Source organism: Penicillium oxalicum, chromosome VI (genome assembly GCF_001723175.1).
Source record: "Penicillium oxalicum strain HP7-1 chromosome VI, whole genome shotgun sequence".
Lineage (NCBI taxonomy): Eukaryota > Fungi > Ascomycota > Eurotiomycetes > Eurotiales > Aspergillaceae > Penicillium > Penicillium oxalicum.
This window is the reverse complement of record NC_064655.1, coordinates 2,267,837-2,294,538: the sequence shown is the minus strand read 5'-3', so window position 1 is coordinate 2,294,538 and position 26,702 is coordinate 2,267,837. Positions and strand designations below refer to the sequence as shown.

The window sequence follows — 26,702 nt, the reverse complement described above, 5'->3', positions numbered from 1 at the left end:
GGCAGCGTAAACCTGATCCATTCCAGTCACTCATTTCACCTCAATCTTACATCGAGTCAAGCCGAACTGAATCTCTGTAAATTGGTGGTTGGACACAGCAAACCGGGAATTCGCATGCACAAAGCATGTCTGTTTGAGCTCGAATGTCGAGTAGTAAGGACTAAAAGGACAAGCGACAGCCGCGAGCAGACCAAGAATTCTTTTCGAATTCGAGACTGATATCCGGCACCATTGGCGCGAGGTTGATGGACGGATGCATGCAAGAGGCGGGTGGATGGACAACCGCGCGGAGGTCTGGATTCTTGAGGACATGAAGAGAAACTGACAATCTTTTCTTTTCTTGAAGATAGGATACTATAAGTACAAGTGCTATTCGAAGAAAACAAGAAAGAAAGACCTTCGTGCTCGGTACATTTGTCCAAAAAAAAACTACCTGAGCGGACAATCCGACGGTAGCCCTTGACAGCTCGAGCTCACGATGTAACATGCGAATCATTTGTTAAACATATATGATCTTCATACCTATCAACAAAAATTCTATATTTCCACTGACTCACAAAATCTGGGCTTCCAACTTCAAAAGGACTATCACAAAGTTTTATTCAACAAACGTTTTCAAATCAAAGTACATGTCCCATTTCCCTCTCTACATAAATATCTATCGCGATTGATGTGGAACTCGAACGGGGTCTCTTTTCCGTTGGTACTGCCGTGAAACGTGGAAGAGTAAATGTGTTCACAATTCAGATCGTCCGAGTCCGGGCTGAATAGCTCATAGCACAGCCTCTCCGCCACCTGTATACCTGGACGACGCGAAACAGAAACGCACCGGAAGGGCAAAGGGACATCCGACTGCCTGCTGGGGAGGATACCTGGTTCAGTGGAGACGGAGGAAACCCTCGTTTGGAGCGCATACAAAAGTAGTAAGTGGTGAGTACAGTAGTAAGTACTCGGTAGTAGATTGAGAAAGGTCCTGAAGTAAGGTGGTAAGGTACCTTGGTGATAAAGTTTACAGATCGACGGCTTGGCCCTTCAAGGTTTTCCCATCTTGGCATAATCGTCATCAACAGACGATTTGCAATTAAATCCGGCAGGGCAGGACAGGACTATTTGATTCCAAGAACTTTTGTTCATGGAAAGTCATGAAAATAACAAGTACACTAGAAGATAAAAGACTACTACAACCATTCAAGCAATACATCCAGCCCGACCGAGTCGAGTCAATTGATGGACAAACCATACCCGATTTCACATTCTCATTTTTTCCCCTACTAAACTTCCACACACAAGCTATCCAGCCCCACGAACAACTAACTCGTCTACGATACACTCGCACACCTCGCACGGTCTTTCTCGAATTCTCCTCGTGAAATTTCTAAAGCCCATTTGGTACCCTGGTAGCCTTGGGAGACACAACAATTCCTCAAGCTATAGAACGGGGATGCACCATTCCGTTCCGATCCGTGCCGTGCCGCAAACACGAACCGAACCCGTCACAGTATGCCTTCACTATCGAATCGTCAATCGTCAATCCACTCTTCTCTTCTCGGGCGGGGACATTACTGTTGCCCTCTTCTTGCGCTTGGACAAGGGCAGGATGAGTATGCCATATACAGGTTAACTTCGAGAAAAGAAAAATAGGACAATAAACCAATTTTTCATCCCAGTTCTGCCTCCCGCACGCTCTCTTCCAATAGACCATTTTTATCAGGTAGAGGGGAAAAAAAACAAAAACAAGAAAAAACCCATACCGACCATCCCCGCCATATTTCTCCTCTTTTCATCGCGCTCCCCCCAAAAAACATCTTTATTCATCCCGATTGGTGCGGAAACGGGTGGAACACCGACAATGAGCCATCCAGCCAAAGCCTCTTTGATGATTCAGTCCACTCAGTTCCGTCTGGTCGTTTGGTACACGTCTACCTCCGATTGTATACGTGTAGTAGAGTACTAGCAAGGGCACTGTTCCTTAAATGTACTCGCATAGATACCTTGAGAGACAGACTTTGTGGATGTGGAAGCTATAGGAGCTCGGGGGGCAGGGGAAGTGATGAGGATCAGAATGGATCTCAGTAGAAGAGCCCTAGGAGGTAAGTCTATTTCTCGCAAAGTTATCAGAGGGATGACAAAGGAGACAACATTCCCAATGACAATGTAATGTGTTTTGAGAAGATGCCTAGATGAAATCGCTGCACGCGCTGCGTCACCTTCATTTATTTTACCAGTCCTGGAATTAACTCGGAATGCTTGCTTTTGAATGTGAGACACTCCTCTCGTCTTTTTCCCTCACGAGTCCATTGATCAATATCTCATTATCACAAGCCGACGCAACAAAGGGGAAAGAAGCAAAGAGGGGGGGGGGGGGCGCGCGCCTAGAAAGTCATCCAATCCATGCAAAGGGATTGCAACTCGATACCAAAAACACTGGAGATTCGACCTCACCAGGAGGATCGGCGGGGTCACTGTCGTTTCGTGATAAGTCCGGTCTGGTTCCCACCCCGAGGAAATAAGCCACACAATCCTTCCCACCCGGCGACAACTTGAAAAAAACCACGAGCGGTAAATGAATCAGCTTGCTACTAACGGCTGCACCTTTCTTATGCCCCCGCATATTCGCGTGGGATCACAACATTAACCATCACCCATGATCGTGATTGTCGCCCGTTCGGATGTCGCGTTGGCTCATAACAAGTTCGTCGGCGGAAAATGTATGCATCGGGGAACCCACAAAGAATTCGATATGTACGTTAGAAGTTTTGGGTGACATCACCGGGAAAATGATCGACGGAAAGAGGAAGAGTCGGGGAGAAGAAACAATGTAGGTTCAAAAGAAAAAGAAAAATAAGGCGGAGGAACTCAGGTGGTAAGAAGGCAAGTGTGAGAGGGGACAGAGTTTGATGAAAAAAAGGGCATTAGGCAGCGAGGCCCTCGGCAATGCTCCAACCGTCGCTAATCAGAATGAATAAAATGGAGGAGGGCAGGATGGAGAAGGTCGAAGGGGGCATCATTGAGTTTGAAAGAGTTGGCAAAAGGAAGAGCCTCCATGGCTGGAGTCACATAACAAAGTGAACGGAGGTCCACAGGCAACGAGTGAAGAGCGAAAAGCAAAGACCGCGGGGACATGAAATGCAGCCCATTTTCCCCAGAGAAAAAAGAAAAGGGTGGGGGAAGAAAGAAGAGAGAGAGGGAGATGAGCGATTTATTTCTTCGACTCCTCGTCCACTTTGGACTTCTGATCGGTGACATGATTCTTGGCCGGCTCTGTAGACTTTTCTTCCGCCTTTACCTTCTCCTTCTCAGGCCCCTTATCAGAACCATTCTCCAACGGTTTAGCAGGTGCCTTTTCCGAGACCACGGCAGGTTTCTCTTCCTTGGGTTCGGGCTGGGGCTCGGGCTGGGGCTCAGGCTCATCCTGAACTTCCTCGCCGTAGAATCGACGCAGGAACTTCTCCACCTTGGCGTATTCGACCTCGACCTCCTTCAAAGTCTTCTCGATATTCTTCAGGGCGACATCGTCGGCGAGCTTGCCCGAGCCGTTTTCCTCCAATCCATTGCCAAAGTGTTGGATCTTCTCACAGCCGTCACGAACGTGAATCAGGCCCAGGGTAGCAGAAGAACCCTTCAAGAAATGCCCCAGCTGGGAGAGCTCTTCCAGATCCTTCTTCTCACTGTACCGGGATGGTTAGAAGACGGTATTCTCGCTTGATGGCGGGGTTGATCACTGAGTGGCAAGGAAGGGAGAGAGAGAGAGAGAGAGAGAGAGAGAGAGAGAGAGAAGAAAGGGTGTCATGACGTATGGTGAGGGGGTAGATTAGGTAGCCCGATATCGATGGAACGGCCGGCGGGAAGGCATGAGGAAGGTGGAGGGGAGTCGGGGTTGAGCCAGGCAGCCACTTACAGAGCAGTCTTGATGTTGGTAAAGGTAGATTTGGCCTGGTCGAAGAAGCCGTAGACGATACCTCTGCTGAAATCACAGTCGTCGTCATCGTCCATCTCCATGATTTGCTCAAACGTGCTCTCATCGATGAGGTCCCTCACATCGGAGAGCTTGGGTGGGGCAGCCCTGGCCTGGTCGGTCGGAGAGGACGGCGTCAGTTCACAGGATCCTTCTTTTTCGAGTTCGGGAAACCCTCCCCCCTTTCATGACGCTCATAAATGCAGAGGCGGGACGGGACCCTCCTCGATTCGACCACGAGGGGGGAGGGGGAGGGGGCAGCGGGAATGTGCTCACCTCTGTTCTGTCGGCGGGGGCCATGGCAGCGGAGAGTGTAGGGGTGGAGAACTGCAGGGGAAGCTCCAAGGAAAAGCAGGATCACTGAGATCACGGGACAAGGATCTGTGAGAGGGTGGGCAGATCGATCGAGCTTAGAATTTCCCGATCCGGTATTGCGCGATCGAAACTGAATGGGTCGGGATCTGCAGGGCGCTTAAAGTCAGTCTGCGATCGAATCATCAAATCAAATTTTGAAGGATCAGATAAGATGTGGTCATGCAGAAGAAGCTTCCAGTGGCACAAATAAAAAGCGGGGGTGGTTGATGAGGGACAAAGCAATGAAAGTGAGAAAAAAAAAAAGCAAGGCTGGTGAAAGGAGCACGTGGTTGCGAGCGAGCAAGCAGTGACCACTCCCATCGGGTCCGTGCCAAGACTTTGCAGTCCAACGCCCACTGGCTCTGCTATTGAGAGTATATTTGATGCGTCGACGCATCGCCCCATTCATCGCTGCTGCTGCCTGCTCGGAAAGTATTCACGGGGATTAAGGGCCCAGGAAGGCCGGTGCAGACGAGCATCAACGAGTATCAAGCGCAAGGTGCGGGCGTGACCGTGGTTCGACGTCGGGCGAGACGACAGCCACGCCAAGTTCTCATGTGGACTTTCGGGGGTCGAGGTGATCGTTGAGGCCATCAGGAACGGAGGTCCGAAGATCATGCCTGGGCGTAGCCATGATCATCCGCCGCAACGCTTGCCTTGAGGCACGTCCCTGTGATCACCACCAGACACGCAAGCTCGACGAGCAGGAGAATCCGGAAGCCATGGCGTATAGGACATGTAGAGATACCAAAGCCAAAGGCATCAAGATAGACCGCTGAGAGAAGGACCGGGCAAATTGGGCAGCTTACTATGCAAGAATCTCTAGTGGATGAGATTGCCAGGACAGCGACAGCGACAGCGACGGGGTCACGAAACAAACACCTTTGTTGATGGAGAGGTGAAGATGTAGATGGACAGTCGAGAGAAGGACACCAGATGAATCCACGAGAGCCAGGGAAAACTTAAAAAAAAAAAGGCACAAGAACGAGGACGAGGGGCTCAGTGACAGGACTTGTAGGGCCAAGTGCGGGTGACAAGAGTCGAGTCAGAGATCACGTCGAAAAAGGTGGGGGTACTCTTCTGTGCCAATCTCTTGGGAGGGGCTTCCTCTCTTTTCCACTCTCTCTCTCTCTCTCTCTCTCACACACTCTTTTAGAATTTCTCACGGATGGCAGGGGAGCCCTCTCTCTTTGTTGGACAGCAGGTGTGGAGTTTGGAGAAAGTGGTGGTGAGAGTGGTGGATGGGCATCAGGCCGTCGACAGAAAAGGGAAGAGAAAAAGTGGCTCTTGAACTCCCCATTTCCACGCTGCCACATCCACATCCACGTCCATGGCAGCAGCAGCCAAAGCCAAAGAAGGCTCGTGATGACAGAATACCCGAGTCCACAGCTCCAGTTCCACTCAGGACTCGACGACAGAAACGGGTCAGATGCGATGGACCCCCCGCCAGGATGAGCGGAACAACCGAATGATGATTCCATCCAGGCAATCTTTGGGGCCCGTCATGGCGGGGCATGTATTGACCAACGTGCAGCAGCGTGAAAGCGTTCGTCCATTTGTATCGGTTTTTTCTTTTTTTTTTTTTCTTGTTGGCACTGTTTTGAGAATTTCGATTTTTGGAGGGGGATTTTTTTTAAGGGAGAAATTCCCCTTTCCCTTTTTGGATTTCCAGTAGACTTTGGGTTTAGAGCCCTCCGTCACTGGTCCAATTGATCAAGCGAACCGCTGCCAATGCACGGAGCAATGGGAGCTTGGTCGCGCCAGGCCAACGGAAGAGCACAAATGACGATCCTGAAGCCCAAGAAGGATAGAAAACCACAGCCAAAGGAGGGAAAGACAGAATCAGAGGTGTGAATCCACCTAGTGATACCCTTGCAGTGTGGAATTCAATGCGAGAGGAATGGCGCGCACAGCTGAGCATGAGAGTATTCTTTCCCTTCTTGTTTTTGTCGGGATGCTCAACAGGTCCAGTCCAGTCCAGAGGACGAGGAAGGGGAGGGGGGGGGGTGGGAAAGGAGGGGCAGAATAATGATGACGGTGTATGCGATGCGATGCGTGACCAATATTGCGAATGACGATCCATCACGGATGGATTTCGACGAGAACACTCATCCTGAAGCTTACCTCGATAGACACTCCGACGTGACAATTGTGCTCTTCCTTTGAGAGTGTCTGAGGGATATGCACGAGAGGGTGAAGGGTGGGGGGGTTGCACGAAGTCGCGAGGGCAGAGAAACAGATTGAAGAGAGGAGAAGGGAGCAAAGTGACTCTGGCTGACGACAATTCCATGAAAAGCGAAATCAAAGTTACCCGCAGAGCCCACCCGTCGCTCAGGACCCAGTGACCAACCACACCGGACCACACAGGCAGGTTAGCGAGGGTCGGGCGGGGGAGAAACAGAGATATGTAATGGAAGAAAGAGGGCGATCTTCTTTTGGTATAGATTGAACAGGATCAGAGTCTATGCCACATGAAATATTTACATCCCCACCCCCTTTCTATTAAACGGTAGATTTTGGATTTATCTTGATAGGATTCTGGTCATTAGATCGTGATGCCGCCAGACCATTTCGCAATGGGCCTCGAGGGCAGAGTGTGTAATTTGGTAACAGGCGGTTCTGACGAGGGAGCTGACACTTGATACAGGAAGCGGTATCGATGGAGACTGCCGGTGACCATACCATGTTCCCGACCGGCGGCTGTCAGAAATGGCGGGAGGGTCCAGTGCACAAACAGCACAACCGAAATACCGGAGAAGTGCACACGAGGCTGGCGTGGTTGATCTGCATCGTGACAGCCGCACGGTTAAGAAGACCTCCCGAGTTACAAGTCCTCCTCCACAGGCTATTATCCGTCCGACTTAAAAGACACCGGTGATCATCCTTCGTTTCGTATCGTCACCTGCCCACCTCGGCGCTTGAAGAAACACACAACTTCAATCATGAACTAGGGCAATTGTTCCTCCGCAAATCCTAAAATTAGTAAATCAATCCCAATATCAAGTCAAGGTCTACACAATCCTTCAGACTGTGATCTTCGTACTGGAAGTGACCAGAATACAATATCATACTCTCCGTATCATTGCTTAGGCCTCTCTTTTGGAAGTTTGTTCATCACAGGGACCAAACTCCTCGCGGGCTGCACGTGCGTGAAGGTGGGCGATGAGAGAATGTGACGTGGTGATGAAGTCTCCAAGCTTCACTGCTAGCACGAGAAAGAGCCTGTGATCGAATCCACAAATGCTTCAGTCCGAGTGCTGCGGCAGGTCTTCTGAGAAGAGTAGGGAACATGTGCCTGTATGCCAACCCTCATACAGCCCACGCTCTACAGTAGACGGTCTGTGGGCGCATCCCCGCCGATCTCTCGGGATGAAAAATGAGAGGCCCCAAGTATCTGGAAGGCTGATCTAGATGTACGGAACGATTATAGTTTTTTTTTTTTCTTTTTCCCGGATCGGGCGTACAGTAGTATGTATGAGATGATGAACAGCGCTTTTTCATCCAAAAGCGGGCGCTACTGTACGACTAGACAGTTTTTGAATACGATCCATCAACAAGAGATGAGGAGAAGCGACGGGACAAGATCCAGACGTGACAGGATCGACGCTGTATCTGGTGAGCCACAGCCGAAAGCTGACAGCAGGCGCAACCTTGCCGCACTGGCGACGGTTGATACTGCACTGTGTATACGTATGTATGAAGATACATTCGCTGTACCGAGGTGTACCGTATCCCCAAGACGGAGAGAGTGTGTGTATGTCTTGTCTCGCTGGATCAGTGTACCACTGCACACTCGACTGTCGGTGGACATGGAACCACGACGTGAGCGGCCGCGTTAGGCTCTTACAGTCCTACCGGGCCGAGCCCTGGAGGCGTCTGGCCATGAGCCGCATGTAGTATCATGTGCCCACAGTGTTCAGGTGCCAGTGCAAAATGAACAGATGTTCCGTGGTGCAAAATGCTACCGCAAGAGCGCAAAATCTCGACGCAGCATGAAGTGACTACGGAGCCGAGAAAAAAGGGACATTTTCCGGTTTTACTTCTCACCTTTTCCAGGTGAACTTGATCGCTTCCTCGTCATCCCAGCAGGTTCCAAAGCCTGGGGGTCCCGAGAGCGTGGATAGTCCCCGCTTGGGTAGAGTGTGATGACCAGTCTGGAAGCGATCCCTCTGTACTTTGTTCCCCACCATTCAACATCCACACACAAACGACACGAGACAACGCGAGATGAGATAGCCCCTCGATCATGATACCCGTCAAATCCAACACCAGTTTTCAGACTCATGCGTCTCAGCTCGTCAAGATCACGCTCGCCCCTCCCACAGACCAGATTCACCATCATGAGTATCATCAGGTTTCATGAAACCACGAATGGAGAGTCCCTCGTACGGCACCGTACGATGGCTAGTGTTCCGTCAACCAGTCCCTTTACCCATCCACACACGAGAACGGGCGTCGGCCGGTAAAATTCTTTCCGCGTAATTGCACGTTGAAAAGTGAGACCGACCCCACAAGGCCGAAAAAAGCGACCATAGACTCGCAAGAACGACAAACCCATCGACAAGAATCTGTAGGACCGGATTTGTTGGTGGCTCGGTGACTCTCACCTTGCTCATCCAGTCTGGACCGCTCCTCCCCGTCAGCATGTGTATCTATAAAGCACCTATGCATGTAATACGTATGTTACATGTCTGTACATGTTGAACAATGAGCCAGAGACTGTGTCGCTGCCCACTCTTCCACTGCTCCTGCCTGTGAGACCCTATGAGTGCTCAAGCTGAGTGCTCAAGCACTCGAGGTTTGGGCTGAAGGTTTGGGGCCATCGAATGTTCTCCCGACACTCCGTTTCTCAGAGGGTGGCCAATGACCGAGTGGCCCCTAGAAAATGAACCTTCCACATCTGTAACCCAGCAGCAACAATGCATGCTTCTTTCTCCACTTCTTGCTGTTCGGCTCCAGCATTGTCATGTTACAGTAGCGCCGGCCGAATCTTGCCGGCTTCTGTGAGTCTCATTCTCCCTCTGACGTAGGTAGCGAGTGTTCACAACTCACACTGAGACCGCCTTTGTTGCACCTTGTGCTCGCTTGTACTGTACCTGTGGAAGCCAGAGTTTCCAGATGCGCCGCGGAGCCAAAACCAAACTCAAAAAGACGGAGGGGAGGTCGATGGTGAGAAAAGGAAGGTGGCGACAGGACAACGGAGACCGGGGGGCAAGCATTGGGCGAGGCCGGAGAGGATTGGAATGGACTGGACTCGGCCGGACGGGTCAGGTTCACGTTCATTCCATATGGGTTGTTCAGGTGGTTCGTCACAAGGCTAGAACCTCGAAAGACTTGGGGGATGCGGTCACCGATGACGGAGATTGAAGGGTGTCTGCTCAGATGACACAGGACGGGAGGAGGGCCGAGGGTGAGTGTGCATTGGGTTGAGTTCGAGGTGGTTGATCCTTTGTGAAGCGCCCGCTTTTCACCCTACAAATCGATTTGTATAAGGTGCCATTCCACTGAATAACACTTCAGTTTGCGAAGAATCGTTCTCTGTTGAAGTTTTAAAAAGAACCACATTTACGATAATCGGCCATGGACGTCATCTCCTGGTGGTTATATAGCAACTGGACCGACGATGTCATTTAAAAGAGGCCACCATTTTCGGTTTGATCCAGGTGCTGTCGCCCAAGACTCGGCCGCCAATCAACGGGGTCAGGAACTAGGCATGACATCACCGTGGCGTCTCGGACTGTGACCGACAGCCTCTGATGTCACCGGTGGTATCTTACAATACCTTGCCGGTAACAGGCACGGTAACATTGCGGTGTCAAGACTCGGTAAGCACTTCTGTATTTTTTTTCATCTTTTATGCCATCTCCGTCGAATGTGATCATCGTGATGAAGTGGGCTCGGACAGGACCAGAGCGGACAGGAATAAGGCAAGGTGAGCTCTGAATATTCTATTCGCGTTTTTGCCGATATTGTAGGAACCATCCATCGCGATCGCATCGCTATACATATCCCATCGTACTCCTCATTTTATGCTTGGCCTTCTACTCGAGGGCTATCTTCTTGAAGCAGAATGATGCCTCTTACCTTTCCAGCACCGACACTCGTTCTCGCCTCATCTCCCCCGCATTATCCTTAGTGACGTAAAATCTAGTATCTCTGTGTGCACTACAAGCTAAAAGTCCCCCACCGTGCGCATTATACTGTAGTACCAGTAAATCCTTCAATCGAGTGCAGAGCTAGCCATGGCCATCTCCAGCAGTGCCGCGTTGCATCTGCATGATATCAGATTGCATCCGGCTCCCTCCTATCAGCCAGGACTGGACAGTGCTAGTCCTGCAGAGAATGGGCAAAATGGTGTGAGCGGCATGTGCAACGTGAGATTGACTGATAATATGTCACAATGACAAATGTACTATGTATGACTGGCAGCGAGGGATGACTCGAGAGACGAGATTTCCACTATACATTTCCACTTGGTAAGCAATTATCGGCTGCCGAATCCAATTTTCTCACGGGCCAGGTATTCCAGGGAGAGAAACCAAGATCGTTGACTGTTGATGACAAGTCACCGGCCATTCAGCTATCAATCTTAGTAAACATTTCATTAGTCTCGGGTCCATGAACCGCATCTATCTCTACATACTACACAGAGACCACATGATGTCGAGTCTCCCTGCAATTTAATGTTGTATATCAGCTCAAGTACACTTGAATTGAGAGCTGAGGGGGCTCGGCTCAAGGAGGTAACACACAGAACGACAGATACTCAAATAGAATCATCGTATGTCTAACTCTGTGCGAATCTGTCAGAGTCGATAGTCTCGCAGTATCACATTGTGGTATTCCAACCCAAGTGCACACCGCGACGCCGAGGGAAAATTCCATGGTGTCATTGAAATATCTTCCCACTTGGAGCTCATGCGAAACCTTCCAATGCCGCCATTGAAGACCCAGTTTCTGGTTCAACGTATAAAAACACAAACGTTGTCAAAGTCTTGAGATACGTAAATATAACATTGGAGTTAGGCCGATAAAAGCTACTAGGTTGCAACATTTCATCACTGTAAATAAATACTGTCGTACATGTATATATTCATGGTCATAAGGGAATTAATATACACGAAGGATCTGCATGAATCAAGTGTTTAGAAAGTCATGGCTTGTTCAATCCCACATCCCAGCTCCGGAACTCCCCCTTTTTTCATTTTCTTTCGCTTGCTTGTCTTGGATGTTTACCCCACCATAAAGTTCATGTGGACCCCCCACTACCATTTGCAACCACGTCCATTTCCATCATGGAAAAAGATCGGTTCGTACTCACAACCATTCGGCGTCAGACACAAAACAAGATAACATGAGAACTCTCGAGACACACACTTCTTCCAGGATTCAAAAAAAAGAAAGAAAGAAAGAAAAAACCCCTCGGCTTCTCTCCAAGGAACGGGTACTCACCAGTCACTAGTGGGGGTTATCTACGAAATAGAAGAATCCACGGGCACAGTCCTAACAAACATAGACTTCTTCACACCGACACCAATAGAGCCAAGACCAAAAAAGAATTGAGGGGTAAAAAGGCATTCGTTCATGCCGCTTCGATATTATTACGGCCGAAAGGGAGAGAGTTTTGTCCGGTTCACATACACCTCCAACTGTAGTTGTGGGCTGGGGCTGTCAGGCGCTAACGATTACCGTTGGTCGGGAGAGGCTTCCGACGGGTTAGGCTTTTAACGCTGGGGTCCTACTGGGCATGGGTTCTTGACAGCTGCCATCTGCCCTGCACGACTGGAGTCGTGCGGGCTGAACAAGTGTGAACTTACTGAGTTGTCCCGGCCTAGCATTGCTTCTGTACCGGAGCTCATTGATCGGTACTCACATCCGAGAAAAACTAGCGTGTTTGAGGGCCTAGTAGTTTCATGGGGTTTCCGGGTTCGCACCTAAAATCAGTGCAGTTCGGTATGACTGTGGAGTAAACCGTGCCGGCGCTCGCGTAGGCAAATTTGTCACAAGAGACCATGAATGAAAATAATAAATCGTTCAAGAAAGGGTGGAAATTAAAATGTGGCGTCGAGTGAAATGGCCCAAAATATGGAAACATCCTCACAGCACATGAATAATGAAAGTTCAATCTCCCCTGCCGGGAGTCTTCCAAAAAGACTGAGCCCAAGGAATCCAAGACTGGCTCTAGTCATGTTAGGCAAAGTCTGCTCGAATCTTTTGGCTTTCAGACACCATTCCCACAGGAACAGAAATGTCATCTGGTAACCGATGCCGGTGATTTTGGATGATGATTTTTATGGGGTTTAAGACTGTAGAGAGTTTGAAAAGCCAAGTAACGAGTGTCTGGGCAGTCCACATTCAGAAAGTTGTCTTGCAGAGCGCGCGGGACCCGAGTAGAAAAGGGATCAGTAGGGCGCCAAATGGAGGTACCCCGTGTAGAAGAAATCTAATCTTAAGCCCTGCTGTGCCAGCACAAATGGTTCACCGTAATCAGACTTCTGCACAGCCATAGGTATTTGGCTTGTGAGCACCAAATTCTGAACCAGGAGCAGTATCAGAATAAGCAAGGGGAATGCCATTAAGAGGGGGAAATGTGGGGATACAATATATCCATCTACTTAATGGATGATAACTAAAAAGCTATCCCAGAACGATGTCGTATATTCGGGGATCAATATTTCTCTTATAGCCAGGAGAAGATTTCTCAAGACACGGATTTTGTGGTAGCTTTAAGGCACTATTCAATAGTAAAAAGTCGTCAATCAAAACCACAGCACACATAGTGCCTTGAAGTAAGTCAACACTGAAACAAGTCCAGATGAGATTGAAAACGTACCTCGAATAACAAGATGATAGAGTCTCGGAGATTAATGTGCATTCATAAAGTAAGATACACAAAGTACCGTAGTAAGTTGTTTTCTCTGATGAATTCAGAGATTCCATTCAATTCCAGGCCTGAATCGCTTCAAGACGGGGGCGTGCAAAGGAGCTCAGGTGCAGCTTCGACCAAGAATATCTTGTATCAAAGATCTATAAGGCTTTACCAGGTGCCAGGGGACAAAGCCAATGTCAATGGGTTGAAATGCAATAACTGTCGACGTGGAATTTTTGATCGAGCTTGGTGACGCGTGTAAGTGGCAGATCGCATCATCATTCGCAAAGGGGATAAAGTTTCCATTTTCAAGAACATCCTAGTGAGCATCTACGACTCGAGATGCTCAAGACCAAGGAGTCGTAAATACTAAAGATTCAATAAGCAGCAGGGCCAAGATGGCAATACTGATCAATTCTAAAGTGCCCTCAATGCCGTGTTAAATTGAATTTAAACCCCGTACAGATAATCATCGTTTCAAGTACTGTCCGCTCATCATGCTTGAATGCTTGCCGTGCCTGTTCCATGATCAAGAAGATCTTAGAGTGCTCCTCGTCTCATGGAGGCACCGGTCATCGACAGACTTACGGGGCCTCCCTATATCTACGGCCTCTTCTTGTACTAGTCTGAGGGACATCCGGCCTCCCCTGATTTTATGCATGTCTATTATCACATCCATTGCATATACAGCGAGTAAAGCATGCCAGCGGTACGAGTCCAACAGGTCGTATCAGATATGCTTCCTAGAGAGCATGAGGTTTTGAAACAATTGATTTACAAATCATACAAATCAGTTCCAAAGCTCATTGAGTACAAGGGAAAGTCACAAGGGCCAGGTGATTTCATTCTAGAAAAGTTCATAAGATACCTGGCGTGGGAGAAAGCTCCCGAGGAGCCAATTGATGGGACAACTTTTCCGAAACTTTTAATGCTACTACAAGCTCTAGGATCAGTACCATGTTCGGTGCCACTTACGAGTCAGTTCTGAGAGAGTGTGTTTAATACGGCTAGTCTCCACTGAGAAGTGCGCAGTGATACTTTTGAGCCGCAGTGTGAAACATGAAATGCCATCGATATGTATGTCCCAGATGATTTATGATCCATCGGATCCACAGAAGATGTATTAGTGTCCTCTCATTACCTCTTCCTAGGTGACAACGTAGAGAGTCTGTTGATAAGCTGTCGGGCTGAGTCGTAACTTGGGCTTCGAAAGATCATGACTGATTCAGGACAGTTGCTGGAAATGAGCTGGTGATGAGTATGCTCTGTACAGCCTCGCCATACGTCGTAATAACGATCATTGCCCGCTGAAGTAGACAGATGGAACGATGGGAACTTGAATTCTGTCCTTTCTTCTACCTGGGCCATTGTTAGTCCTTCATGAGCCAAGTAAGACATAATACTTGTCTTGCTTGAACGTAGCTGCGTGTATCATTTGAAGAATGTATCAAATCTGGGCAGCCTCTGTCTTATTTTGCTCTATTCCCCTTCAAAGGAGGGGTCTTTAAATCTCGTTTACTATGACTGATTTTAGACACGTCCCAGCAAAAACTACAGCCTTGAAGTGATCTGGCAACTGAAGCTATGCAAAAATTAACAAAAGTATTCGATTTACTCTTGATTGGTGCTTCTTATAGTCACAGAATTCCAGAAATCCACCCGTTACGGGAGGATCGGCAACGCTTATGTAACATTCGAGCCTCGGTCCCTCTGCCGCATCTCAACAGCGCTCAACGGTTCCCCACATGATTTTTATACAGTCTTCTTTAACTACCACCGCCATCTGACTTGGACACAATCTCACCCGCTTTTTACATCTTCCTTTTTCCTCCTCCGCCAATTGACCATACCACAAGCGAAATGCCCACATCAACAAAAACATCCACCACCACTCGCCCGTCAGGCCCAACCGGCCTGACTCGCGGGTACCTCTTCACCTACAACACAGCCAACCTCTTCGCATGGGGCACCTGTCTGATCTACACGGCCAGCCTCGTTCCCGAAGCTCTCGCACACAATAAGCTCCCTTCCGTATTCCCTGCGACATTCAACCCGCTCCTCCTCGCGACGCAATCCCTTGCTCTGCTCGAGGTGCTGCACAGTCTGGTCGGCATTGTGCGCGCTCCCTTCGTCACGACCGCCATGCAGGTTGCGTCGCGGTTGTTGGTGGTTTGGGGAATTCTGGCGCAGTTCGGAGGTGATATTGTCGGGGCGAAGAGTACCCAATTGGGCGATTACGCTTACCTGGGATGTGTTGCGGCGTGGGGAATCACCGAGGTGATTCGGTATGGATTCTTTGCGATTACACTTTCCGGAGGAAGTGTGCCTGCTTGGTGGACTTGGTTGCGGTTAGTACACCTTCCTTGGTTCTCTCTTTTTTTTCTTTCTTCTTCCTTCCTTTTTTTTGTTCCTCCCCCCGGTGATACCCGCGACTTTGCATCGTTGCGCAGGTAACCCAGGATGCCGGGAGGCACATGGTGTTATCGAATCAAGGAATTGACACTTTGACGCTAACCTGATCCCTCCTCTCTTCTCTTTTTTTTTCTTTGGTGAATATAGATACAATACTTTCTACGTGCTGTACCCCATCGGCATCACCAGTGAATGCACCCTCATTTTCAAGGCCCTCGGTCCTGCCGCTGCCGTCAACCCACTCTTCCAGTACTTTTTGATTGCGGTTCTGGTGATCTACGTGCCCGGTAAGTTGTGCACTCTTCAATTCCCAAGTCTCTCTCGAACCAAGGGTGCCCATTATCAAGCGAGTGCTAAATTATCGCAGGCTCGTACATTTTGTACACTCACATGATCTCACAGCGTCGCAAGGTGCTGCGTGGCAAGAAGCGCGCGGACTAGATGCGTTTATAACCTCGGAGGTGGTGCGAAAGCATCTCTCGTCATGCACCGAGACTTGCGATCAATGCCGTGAGAGCATTTGAATGACGGGTACCGATCAGATTTGATCCTGGAGGGGTTATATCGGTTTTCGATCACAAAGCCTTTTGTATATGTATCACCATGGCCAGGAAGGAAGGACAAGAAATTTCCTTTTTTCTTGGGTCCAAAAGACGAGCAGATAAAATGCGATTATAGAAAGTTAATGAAGTTCAGGGGTATGGGTCAGACTGTGCGCTCAAAATCCTTCTCAATTTGTAAAGAACTTGACCTTGGAAGCGTAGTATAGCATGCGACGCATACGGTCATATAAAGAGGTCCCAGATGGAATCAACCTTGTATTTATATCCGGGAAAGTTGATTTCAATATGTATGCTCGTCAAATCCTCCGAATTCGATACAAGACCGATGCTATGCCCCTCTTACAGTTCTCGCATAATTTCCGACACAGCCTTTGCAGCAAATCTCCTGCGTTCCGCCTCGGGCAAATCCGACCCCATATCTAAATATCACTTTGATCAGCACTAAACCCAACAAGAGCAACCTGGGCGGGTAAGGGGGCAGAGAGAGAGAGAGAGCAACTCACCTCGAATGGCCTGCATTCGCATCATCAAAGCTTCAATCGATTCCACCTTGCGCTCCTCCTCATCGGCATTGTCGTGATCGAACGCGGGTTCTTCGTCGTCGCTAATCCCATCTCCGCCACCGCGCTCAATCGCCATGCGCAAACCCATCATTTCTCGCTCTAGTTCTTGGACTTCCTGCCCAAATCCAGACGTTGGGCCTCGTCGGCCGAATCCAAGAAGCTCTTCTTCCAGGTCATTCTCGTCGTCAAAATCAAAGTCTGCGTCGTCGAGATCGTTCATGTCGCTGGGAGTGCTCCAGTCGTGCGTTTCGAGGACTTCTTTGATGCGTGGCATGCCTTCGTATTCTGGTGGAGTTTTCAAACTTGGGATTAGCCTTGGTTCACGGAAAATGACGAGATTGGTTCTCTCCACAGAGGATCTCAAAAAAAAAAAGAAAAGAAAAGGAAGGCAAAGAGAATGCAATATCAGGGATGCCCTTACCCCCAAATTGATTCCTCGTCCTCTCTTCAGCTTGCTCTCCCTGTTCCATTGGATCCCACTCGACGACCTCCCATCCAAATAGGCCCAAATCAAAGAGCTGATCTTCCCACCATCCCACCGACAACGGCGTATCCCCCCCATCCTCCCCATCTCCAATCGCATTCCCAATGCCGTCCATGTCGGAATCCCTCTCCCCCGCAGCAAGTGAAAAGGAAGGGAAAGATAAAGACCCTTGGTCCCTCGTTACCGGTGATCCTTTCTTCCCTACCAAGACAAACACCCCCACCACATCTCCGGCCCCGCCTCGCTCTTCGTCAATACACCCCTTCACTGCACCCACATCGCGCATCAAATCCAACACGGCGCACACATCTGCACGTGAAGAGATACCCGCATCAGTGCCGGGACGATCTCCCGACGAGGGTACCATCCGCGCAGCTTCTGGACGCCGTACGCAAACCACCAGTGCGCCAAGTGCATCCCGGACGATCTGGGCGTCTTCGCTGAGAAACTCGGTGCGCCATTGGCCTGGCACGGAGGGTGCATTTTGTTCTGTTGTCGTTGTCACTGTCGCTGGTACCGGTGTTGAGGTTTTAGGAACCTCGCTCGTGAGAGGAATCTCATCCACCCACAGCGGGATGTCCGCAGTATAATATTTCGTATCGAGGCGGAGGGGAGCATGGGTGGTATATCCCGCAAAAGATATAGATGTCGTAGTGTCCACATTCGTATCCTCCAGTGTTTCTTCCTCTTTATCTGCCTCTGCCTCTGCCTCTGCGTCGATGTCACTGATTGAGGTATGGGGCTCCCCTAGCGGCGGTTGAACAGATGTGTCGGAGGTAATTGCATGTTGTGGGGGTTCTGTGACCGGGACGCCTGTGAGCGAGTGAAGGAGAGGAGGAATAATCGAGGCCGATTGAGACGTTGGAGTGAGAATGAGGAGGCGTCGTGGATTGGCGATGGCTTTGCTTTGCGGCTTGTTGAGCTGCTCTGCGGGGGAGCTGGGAGACGCTGAGGGGGCCATGGGGCAGAGAGCTCTTCGCTATGGGAGAGGAGTGGAGGATAAGTGAGATGTGATAGCTCTTCCTCTCTCTCTCTCTCTATTTCTCTCAATACAATTGACAACTCTGAAAGAAATACAAGACCCTTGAATCAATGCCAGCAGAAGACCGACTGATGGACCAGAGGAAGAAATGAAAGAGCTCTCCCCACGTCGGGGGAAAAAGTGGGAGACCAAATTCCGTTATCGATATGGACTTTATCGGGAGGATCCACGGAGAAGATAACGACCAGTCGAAGTCGAGCGGGAATACACTTTGGGCGCATCCATCAGATGTGCTACAAAGGTTCAGAAAGGAGATTTACAATTTTGCTACAAAGTGCGGACGTCTCGGTGTCTGGAGAGCCTGTCTTTTCCTTCTCATCTCTTCAGAAACTCATCAGTGTTCATTGACGTGGAAATGATCTGGGTGGATTTGTAATTGCGGTGCTCTGCCCGTTCAGAGAGAAAATCAAGTCACTTCTGTTCAAATGGGCTGGTCCCGATTGAGGATTTCAGGCCGACCAATCTCCCATCAAACCCGCACCGAGTCTCCGCACCCAAAGCCGAAATTTCAAAATGGTTTCGCGTATTTCAATTGAGGACCCTTTCGAGACAGGACGCAGACTGCAAGGTCTGTCTTTGGCAATTGTGGAGGGAGGGGGCAAAAAGCAAAGAGAGCAGGACAAGAGACAAAACGCCAATCACACAGAACACAATTCCAGGCCTTCATGTTTGTATTTCCCATTTCGTCTTATTGATCCTCGTTGACGAAAAATATCAAACTCAACCTCTGCGCTGGCCGCGCGCACGCTGCACAGTGGCCTTACCACGGGCAAGACCGACACCGCGACCGCGCTGGCCCCGTGAGCGGAACATGGGAGCATTCCTGTATGACAAGACATTCGTTAGCAAATGAAGCAGAGCCTCTCAAGCCAGTCGCCGGATACAAAAACAGGGGCGGGCGGAGACGAACCTCAACATGTCAGGCACAATGAAAAATCGCACGTGGCTGCCGCGGATATAGACCTGATCCAAGTGAGAAACACGGCCATCGCGAGCTGTGACGGTAATATCCTTGAGCTGGACATTCATGTTGTCCTCGGCTATTTCAGAGATATCAAAAGAAAGTAAGTTAAAAGTTCAATACCACACGCATCGTCGACCGAGACGACACAATGTGAGGCAACCGCCCGAGTCAAGCTGATCCCCCCTCAAAAAAATACCCATGGGGGAATGCGCAGCTTCGGGTGTCTGAGCAGGGATGTCGACGAACCTTCAAGCAGCTTTCCTCGGTAGACAACACCGGATGTGATCTCGAGTGTGACGACGTGACCCTGTAGAGAGGAACTTTAGCGGTCTGCATGCGAACCGCGCTAAGGTGGAGGGCAAGATGAAAGCTCGATTTCTCGCACAGACTATTTGTCTGTCCCCGAGCGAAACCAAATGAAAGAGTGAGAACGTACCTGCGCTTCGTTCAGGAGCTTGATCGGGATCCCGATTGTGCTGGTGAGCTTGCCCATCTTGGCTGGTGGGATGTGCGATACGACGGTGAAAGGACGCTTCCGAGGTGGGGGGAGGGGGGGGTCTTCCCAATGGATTATCTGGGATGAGTTGAAAGACGGTCTGGAGGCAAAAGAAGGGTTCCTCCAATAACGACGGTGTGAATTGGCGAGAGGAATCAAGTCGATGGTGGAGGAGGAGCAGTGACTGGAATGGGCGGAGTGGCCGCGCGACGGGTCGAGTTTCCTCCGCCAGCGAGTTTTGCGGCTCGGCTTCTCTCCGCTTTGGGCGGGAAATTTAATCCACCGTGGACTCAATCACATTGGATCTCCGGCCAACAAAGTTCCAGGTTGACCTCGATCGTTGCTCTTCCTCCACCACATACTCTTGAAAGTACATATTACAGACAGCTGCACACCGTTCATTATGCAATAGCGCCATTCATATCCAGTCACCGTACTCCCGTCTAACCTCTCACCGACTCACCTCCATCACCACTCTTATCTATACTATACACCGTCCAAGCTTCAGATTCAAATTCGAATTCAAAAAGAAGCAAGCCAGAAAGAAAGATGGCCGGCTCACCAAACTCCAACCTGCGCGGTTTCAACCACGCCGTCCACACTCTCCTCCGACAACCCACGCAATTCCTCCCTCATCTCACCATTCCAACCTTCACTCATCTCCCCGAGAACCTCGGCCCTCATCTCCTCAAGGCAACACCAACATCAACATCACCACCAGCCCGAACCCCAACGATCCGCGCCCTCGTCCTCGACAAAGACAACACCCTCTGCCCTCCCAAAACCACCACTTTTCCCCCCTCAATCATCACCAAACTCTCCGCCCTCCGCACCTCGCCCACCTCGCCCTTCAACATGACCCACAACCCACACGCCATCCTCATCGTCTCCAATCGCGCCGGCAGCCATCCCACTTTCGACTCTGAAGTCGCCTCCCTCGAGTCGCAGCTCTCCCACCTGCAGATCCCGGTCTTTCGACTCCCCGCGGGCGCGGCCAAAAAGCCCTTTTGTGCGGAGGAAGTCGTGCAGTGGTTTCGGGACCGCGAGGTCATCTCGTCAGCCAGTGAGATTGCGGTCGTGGGGGATCGGTTGGGGACGGACGTGTTGATGGCGGGCATGATGGGGTCGTGGAGTGTGTGGTGCAAGGAGGGGGTGTTTGAGGTTGGAGAGCCGGGCAAGCCGAGGAGGAACGTGTTGGAGAAGATGGAGGTCTGGATTGAAAGGTATTTGAGGGAGTGGAGAGGGTGTGTGGCGCCGGTGCCGGGGGTGGGAGAGTGAGAAGGAGTGAGTGAAAATGCGCCGTGGAAATGATGATTCGGTGGACAGGGCTGTCGTGGTCGAGCGGCGCCCAGTCATTATAATCGAGGGAAGACGAGTTGATCTCGATCTAGTCATGAAGGGCATGGCCTACATGTAACACGCCAAAGGAGACAAGATGTACAGTATAATCAAGGCCACAGAGACCACCGGTGTATAATCAGAGTCGGGCCCAATTACACACAAATTCGCCTACGACAAGAGATGGGCGGATGCAAATCAATGCAGTGGAATCAAGTCAGAAAATTGAATTGGAGCAAAGGAGAGGATGCGATTCACGAGGCGAGCATCGCCCAGTGGTATATACATGTCCGTAACCGCAAGCATGGCAGAGCAACCGCTGACGGGGGAGTCGATTCCCACCCAGAATGAGGCCACGGCATGGCAATGTAAATCCTGTTTGAGGGTCAGGCCTCAAGAACCAATCCACCTCGCATGCAACACGTCAGAGAGAAGAGAAAATAAAACAAAAAAATGAGACGGTGGGAGGGAGGAAAGATCCGCTATCCAAAAGTCGATCTGTTGGGCATAACCACGTAAAAGGGAAGAAAAAGGGGAAGGAGACCTCTACACTCCAAGTGCAGAGTGCAGCAGAAAATCTCCAAAGCGAAGAAAACAGCAGCCACGTGGAGAGAGGCCAAATGAGAAGAAATAGAAAGGGTGTCCAAAGGTCACAATGCATCCGAGACACCCGGAAAATCCAAAAAAAAAATGGGTGAAGCCTCTACGGCACCAGGAAAGTGGGGGAAAAAAGAGTCAAGATGAAGATAAATGGGAGAATAAATCGCTTCAGGACCGGCCTCGGAATAGAAAGGGTATTGATACAAGCCACACGACAAAAAGAGAAGGAAAAAAAGAACCAGAGCCAAGTAAGCAGAATCTCTCGAGGAGGGCCCGTGGCAGCGCCTGTTGCTCCCCAGATTGATTGCTCCCGACTTTCGCCAGCGAAAAGGGAAGGGACTATTCCCCGGGAGGTCAGTCTGAGCGACCGAGACAATTCCCCCCTCAAAGATGCTGTTGACCCCCCCGAACGCCAGAATCCGACGCCAAAGCATGAGCGCCCAACGCACAACAGGAAAAAAGCCGTTACAACGTCAAGATCGAAACAGTCGATAAGAGAGGCGTCCCTTACGACCCGGTGGGAAGCCCGTGAGAGTTGATTTCATCTAGATTGAGCATGTTCCCACAAAAATCACCAACCGTCGGCGAAGCATGACCGGACATGCCATGGATAGGCAATTCAAAACTGGAGACGTCCTGGGATAGCGTATAATTCATCTGGGATTTCCCGTAGAAGTCATGCATTGACATGCCATCTTCGACAAAGCCGGATTGCTGGTCATGTGCGAATGCGTACATGTCAGAAGGCGCGTGCGACATGTTGGACATGGGTGGTGAGTGGTTGGCGATCATCGGATCCGCGGCGCTCACGCTGGGGTAGGGCGATGCCGCATGGGAGCCCAGCGTGGGAGAATCTGACGGTCCGGCGACAAACTGCGGTACATTGAACTGCGCCGACATGGGGACCACGGGGGTCGAGTCTCCACCGTGGCCAGCAGTGCTAAACATGGACGGGCTGGCAAAGTCGGTGGGAGATCCGGCGGTGGTCGCAGACAAGGGGTGCGTGCGGAAGTCAAGTCCGAAAGTGTTGGTGTCGATGCGCAGTCCTGTGGGTAGAGCCGACGTCGATTGGGGAACCGGCGCGTAGATGCCACTTTCGCTGGCATTGAAGGGCGCCGGGGTCTGAGGCATCTGATAGGACGGCATGGGGGCATGCAGCAGAGAGAGATCGACAGCGGCGGGCACCGACCGGCTACGTTGCCGCTTGTGGCCCCGAGCGGCGGCAGGCAAATTGAACCCAAGGTGGTTGTGGTCCTGGTAGAGATTCAGGTACGCCGCAGGGGCGAACTGGTTGGGCTGAGAGGCTGGGCGTTGGATGAACGGCGGAGACATGGACGCAGGAACAGTGGGGACGGCAAAGGCTTGGTTATACGCCAGGCGGTTTTGGAAGGATTCCAGGGAAACCAACTTGGCCAATTGCACACTCAACACTTTGGGATGCCCACCGAGGTGGTGGACCATGATCTGACTAGCCTGCTGCTCCTCAGTGAAATCACCGCATTGGTAGAAGCCACCAGAGTTGGACGAGTCCATATAGAACAAGGGGGGCCGGTTCAGCTCCACCACCAAGCCCCCCGGGCGAGGGGGAGCACCATTTGGCCCAGGTGTTGCGTCGCCCGTCTCCAGAGTGATGTTCTTGATGGAGGAGAATGGGTACTCAATTTTGTAGCCTGCGGAGTCATTGTTGATGTAGTAGGTCATGCAGGCCTTGTCGGGCGAGTAAAAGATCACGAGGTCCATGGCGTTCTGGCCAATGCGTCTCCAGCTTCCGATGGACAAGGAACGGCACGTGAAGTGGGAGATGACTGCAAAAAAAAGATGGTCAGCAGGGGCATATATCCCTCGAGGCTGGCAATCGCACGCGATCCGCCATGATCAGCCAGTCGAGTTGCATAAGTACATACCAACTTTGCCGGATGAATTGGCATCATTGACGTAAATCCCAGGGGCGCCGTAGGCAGCGGCGCGTCCAAAGGGATCGCGGGTTCCGGGTTTACTGGGATCAAATTGCATGGCGAGATAATGGCGCATTGACTCGGGAATGTTGTCGCATCCTTCACCCGTCTCGATGCTCTTCTTCGCCAACATCTTGATCTTTGCGCGACTGCTGGAAGTCAGTAGGCGGTCCGAACGAATGTGTGTCTCCCATGAACATACCGATTTTGGAACCAGATTTGTACAGAGCGTTCAGTCATGTTGATATCGCTGGCGATACGCTCACGGGTGGCAGCGGTCGGAGTGGGGTTCTTGTTGAATTCAACCTCCAGCGTGACCAGTTGATCTTGGGTAGCCCGTTGGCGCTTGTTGTTCTTTTGTTGCTGGGTCAAAGTGCTCTTTCGAGTCGGTCGCCGAGCGGCGCTTCCTCCGGGAGCAGTCGTGATACTTGACGCCGAGGGCGACGGCGTGGAAGCCGGAGATGACGAGCGCGCGATGTTCGCGGCGCCCGAGCTTGCGGGCTCCGCTGTTTCCGTCAACAACGACATAGTCTTCGACGACGTTTGTGGCAAATATGTATCAATCGGAAAGAAAAGATGGCCCAACCGTACGAGGTTGAGAATATCAAAATATGGGGATAAGTTTTTTTTGGTGGTTTGCGTGTTCGAATCTTCTATTCAAAAGATATCGATGTAGAGCGATCCAGCCGACAGATGGGGATACGGAAGGTGGTGTCTGTGTGTCTGTGTCTGTGGACAGTGACGGTAAGGTCGTTCAAGTCCCTTTTCTCTCGAAGCAGCGTCAAGCGCGAGAGGATAGAGTGCAGAAAAAAAATAAAAGGTAGTGAGTGAATGACAAGTCTCCAGTAAAAGAGAAGGCAGGAACGAATCGACGATCGACAATATATCGACAATTCGATGCGAAGGGGATGGGGAGGGGTTGGGTGGTAAGGGTGCGTCGCAGAGGCGCCCTGGGGGGGGTCGGGTAGTCGCTGGTGAAAGAAGGCGAGGGTGAAAAGAAATGGCTGGCCTATGCAGCTCGAATAAGATACAGCTTAAAGCGATCGCCTTGTTCGGATCAACCGGGGTGAAGTCTTTTAGTGGGTGACTTGGTCTCGAGTTGAGAGAGTGGACGGAGTGTCGCAATAAACTGTGTCGAGTCGATCAACGGGAGTGGGAACGGTCGGGTTGAGGAAAGAGTTGGTTTCCCACCGGGAGCAGCGTTCGTTGGAATTGAAAAAGGAGTGGAATGGGTGGAAGGAGCGGTACGGCCGTCGTGAAAGAGTGAAACGAGCAACCTGGCAAGTGTTCTGTTGGAAAAGAAAGGAAGGTGGGAGTGAGAAAAGGGAATAAAGACACACAGTGGGAGGGGAGGGAAAAGAGAGAAGAGGAAGAGAGAGAAAGAGGAACGAGGGAGTCGTCACTCGCGGGTGTGGAGAGGAGGTACCGGCACGGGGGTCACAAAAGTGTGGGTGCTACTGGTATTAGGACTCGCTGACTGAGCAGAGAATCAATTGTGCCTACTGGCAGCTCAGGCCGGTTCCCCGGGGGGAGGTCTACTCAGTGCCAATTGCCAATTGCCAGCTGCCTGGGACTGGTGAGACCGGACTGAAGTGATCTGGACCAGGACCACAGCCGGATCGTTGTCCAGTCACTGTCCATCCTCGAGGTACAGGTGTTTGTATTTTTGGGGGGGGTACCTGTTGCGTACCTGAGTCCGTGTGGAGCGGACCCGTGTGGCTCGTTGGCTCTGGAAACTCGATAGGTCAGTGCCAGGTACCTGTACCTGATTCGGGTACCTGACCAGATCGACCCGGTCCTGGAGGTGGTTTGGATGTTCGCAGTCTCGACCGCCTCCAGGACCTCCACTCGGAAGACAAGACTACATACTGAAATTGCTCCGATGTCTACAAAACCCGAACTACTCGTACTGGAGTAAGTACTACTACCCAACACTAGGTTCGCTAACCCGAACACTAGTGATTCGACCACGCTACTTTAGGCGACTAGTCCTCTCCTCCTGGGGGCCCAAGTCGCCAATGGGCCTCCACACTCCATCTACGCCCAGCGGACGACAATCACCAACGCGGAATCGAGAGAAACTAAATAAAGAAGCACTCAGCCGGTTGAGACGTGTTCCGGTGATTCACAAATAACTGACCAAAAATAAATCAGAGAGGGAAAAAAAAAAAGAAAACGAAACAAGGTCGTGATGGGAATGATGTATATCAGAATACGAACCTCCACAGACCTTTCCAATCGCGTCGTTCGTTCCACCTTCCCAAACCCCCCCTTTTTTTGACGATTCTCGGTTCCTTCTAGAAGACTGTCTCGGCGAGCTCGGTCGACATCGATCCATTCAGTACCTCAAACCGGCCTGACTCCGACACGTCGACCCCTCCGAGACAGTATGGGGAACATTAATCGTTTCCAAACTGTGCTTTCTTACAAAAACAGATGATAAATAAATGAAAAAAAAAAACAAATGCACTACTTCCCACTGTTTTGGTTCGTGGTGTCTCTGAGAATAGGAGGTATAGTCATCGCACTCGTGGGACTTTGAAAGCTGCAAGAGGAACCTTGGTCATGTGAAGCTCGGATATTCTTTAGCCTAATATCGACCTCGGCGTCCAAATTGTACGTGTGTCTCCTCTGCCAATTCTACCACGTTGACCACCCTGAGCACTTGATCGCTACGGAACATCAACGGATATGATCGGACCCAGCCCATTCTTGAACCGTCGTAATCCATCGTAACAATGGCCACTGACCCCTCCACCAAGCCCTGCCCCGAAAGAGAGAGCCAAGGCCCGAGGACGAGCTTGAAACAAAACTGTGGAGGCAATCTATCCAGGGCTGCATCATATCTCTACGACGAACTCGAAATCGAGAACTGTGCCCAACCTGCGGGAGATCCTCCCCTTTCCCCTCTCCAAATCCACTTTTTCCCCCCTTTGAACAGACCCTTGTCCCATTGTTGTTTGTTCGGTCGCAAATCGCGAGTCTCAGGCCTGAACTGGGGCCGAGGGGGTCCCCGCCGCCCTCCCTCACACGATGATTTCATCGTCCATTCTTTCTTTCTTTTCCCGCTCGGCTTCCCGCAACCACCAAACCGTCTCGTTCGACGT

The 26,702-nt window shown here is 50.7% G+C and overlaps 8 protein-coding genes across 8 annotated transcripts; 2 read left to right on the top strand and 6 right to left on the bottom strand.

Moving 5' to 3' along the window:
* Positions 1–3,199: 3,199 nt before the first annotated feature.
* POX_f08084 (Multistep phosphorelay regulator 1) lies at positions 3,200–4,255 on the bottom strand (the record flags this gene model as incomplete). The annotated part of the gene is made up of 3 exons (XM_050116867.1): positions 3,200–3,668; positions 3,899–4,137; positions 4,232–4,255. 3 exons carry the CDS (start codon positions 4,253–4,255, stop codon positions 3,200–3,202), a joined length of 732 nt encoding a protein of 243 aa, XP_049967006.1.
* Positions 4,256–5,993: 1,738 nt separating this feature from the next.
* POX_f08083 (uncharacterized protein) lies at positions 5,994–6,230 on the bottom strand (the record flags this gene model as incomplete). Its single annotated transcript, XM_050116866.1, has 1 exon — positions 5,994–6,230. The coding sequence occupies one exon, from the start codon at positions 6,228–6,230 to the stop codon at positions 5,994–5,996; it is 237 nt and encodes a 78-aa protein (XP_049967005.1).
* Positions 6,231–7,806: 1,576 nt separating this feature from the next.
* Positions 7,807–11,194, bottom strand: POX_f08082 (uncharacterized protein; the record flags this gene model as incomplete). The annotated part of the gene is made up of 9 exons (XM_050116865.1): positions 7,807–7,984; positions 8,357–8,478; positions 8,917–8,961; positions 9,362–9,781; positions 10,087–10,144; positions 10,394–10,509; positions 10,823–10,860; positions 10,953–10,982; positions 11,062–11,194. 9 exons carry the CDS (start codon positions 11,192–11,194, stop codon positions 7,807–7,809), a joined length of 1,140 nt encoding a protein of 379 aa, XP_049967004.1.
* A 3,844-nt stretch (positions 11,195–15,038) lies between these two features.
* On the top strand, positions 15,039–16,031 carry POX_f08081 (uncharacterized protein; the record flags this gene model as incomplete). The annotated part of the gene is made up of 3 exons (XM_050116864.1): positions 15,039–15,526; positions 15,738–15,877; positions 15,958–16,031. The coding sequence occupies 3 exons, from the start codon at positions 15,039–15,041 to the stop codon at positions 16,029–16,031; spliced, it is 702 nt and encodes a 233-aa protein (XP_049967003.1).
* Positions 16,032–16,492: 461 nt separating this feature from the next.
* On the bottom strand, positions 16,493–18,161 carry POX_f08080 (uncharacterized protein; the record flags this gene model as incomplete). The annotated part of the gene is made up of 3 exons (XM_050116863.1): positions 16,493–16,572; positions 16,657–17,001; positions 17,138–18,161. 3 exons carry the CDS (start codon positions 18,159–18,161, stop codon positions 16,493–16,495), a joined length of 1,449 nt encoding a protein of 482 aa, XP_049967002.1.
* Positions 18,162–18,962: 801 nt separating this feature from the next.
* POX_f08079 (Small nuclear ribonucleoprotein Sm D3) lies at positions 18,963–19,699 on the bottom strand (the record flags this gene model as incomplete). Its single annotated transcript, XM_050116862.1, has 4 exons — positions 18,963–19,065; positions 19,153–19,282; positions 19,453–19,513; positions 19,643–19,699. The coding sequence occupies 4 exons, from the start codon at positions 19,697–19,699 to the stop codon at positions 18,963–18,965; spliced, it is 351 nt and encodes a 116-aa protein (XP_049967001.1).
* A 552-nt stretch (positions 19,700–20,251) lies between these two features.
* POX_f08078 (uncharacterized protein) lies at positions 20,252–20,980 on the top strand (the record flags this gene model as incomplete). The annotated part of the gene is made up of 1 exon (XM_050116861.1): positions 20,252–20,980. One exon carries the CDS (start codon positions 20,252–20,254, stop codon positions 20,978–20,980), a length of 729 nt encoding a protein of 242 aa, XP_049967000.1.
* Positions 20,981–22,147: 1,167 nt separating this feature from the next.
* On the bottom strand, positions 22,148–24,123 carry POX_f08077 (Pyriculol/pyriculariol biosynthesis cluster transcription factor 1; the record flags this gene model as incomplete). Its single annotated transcript, XM_050116860.1, has 3 exons — positions 22,148–23,445; positions 23,545–23,744; positions 23,798–24,123. 3 exons carry the CDS (start codon positions 24,121–24,123, stop codon positions 22,148–22,150), a joined length of 1,824 nt encoding a protein of 607 aa, XP_049966999.1.
* Between the last annotated feature and the right edge of the window lie 2,579 nt (positions 24,124–26,702).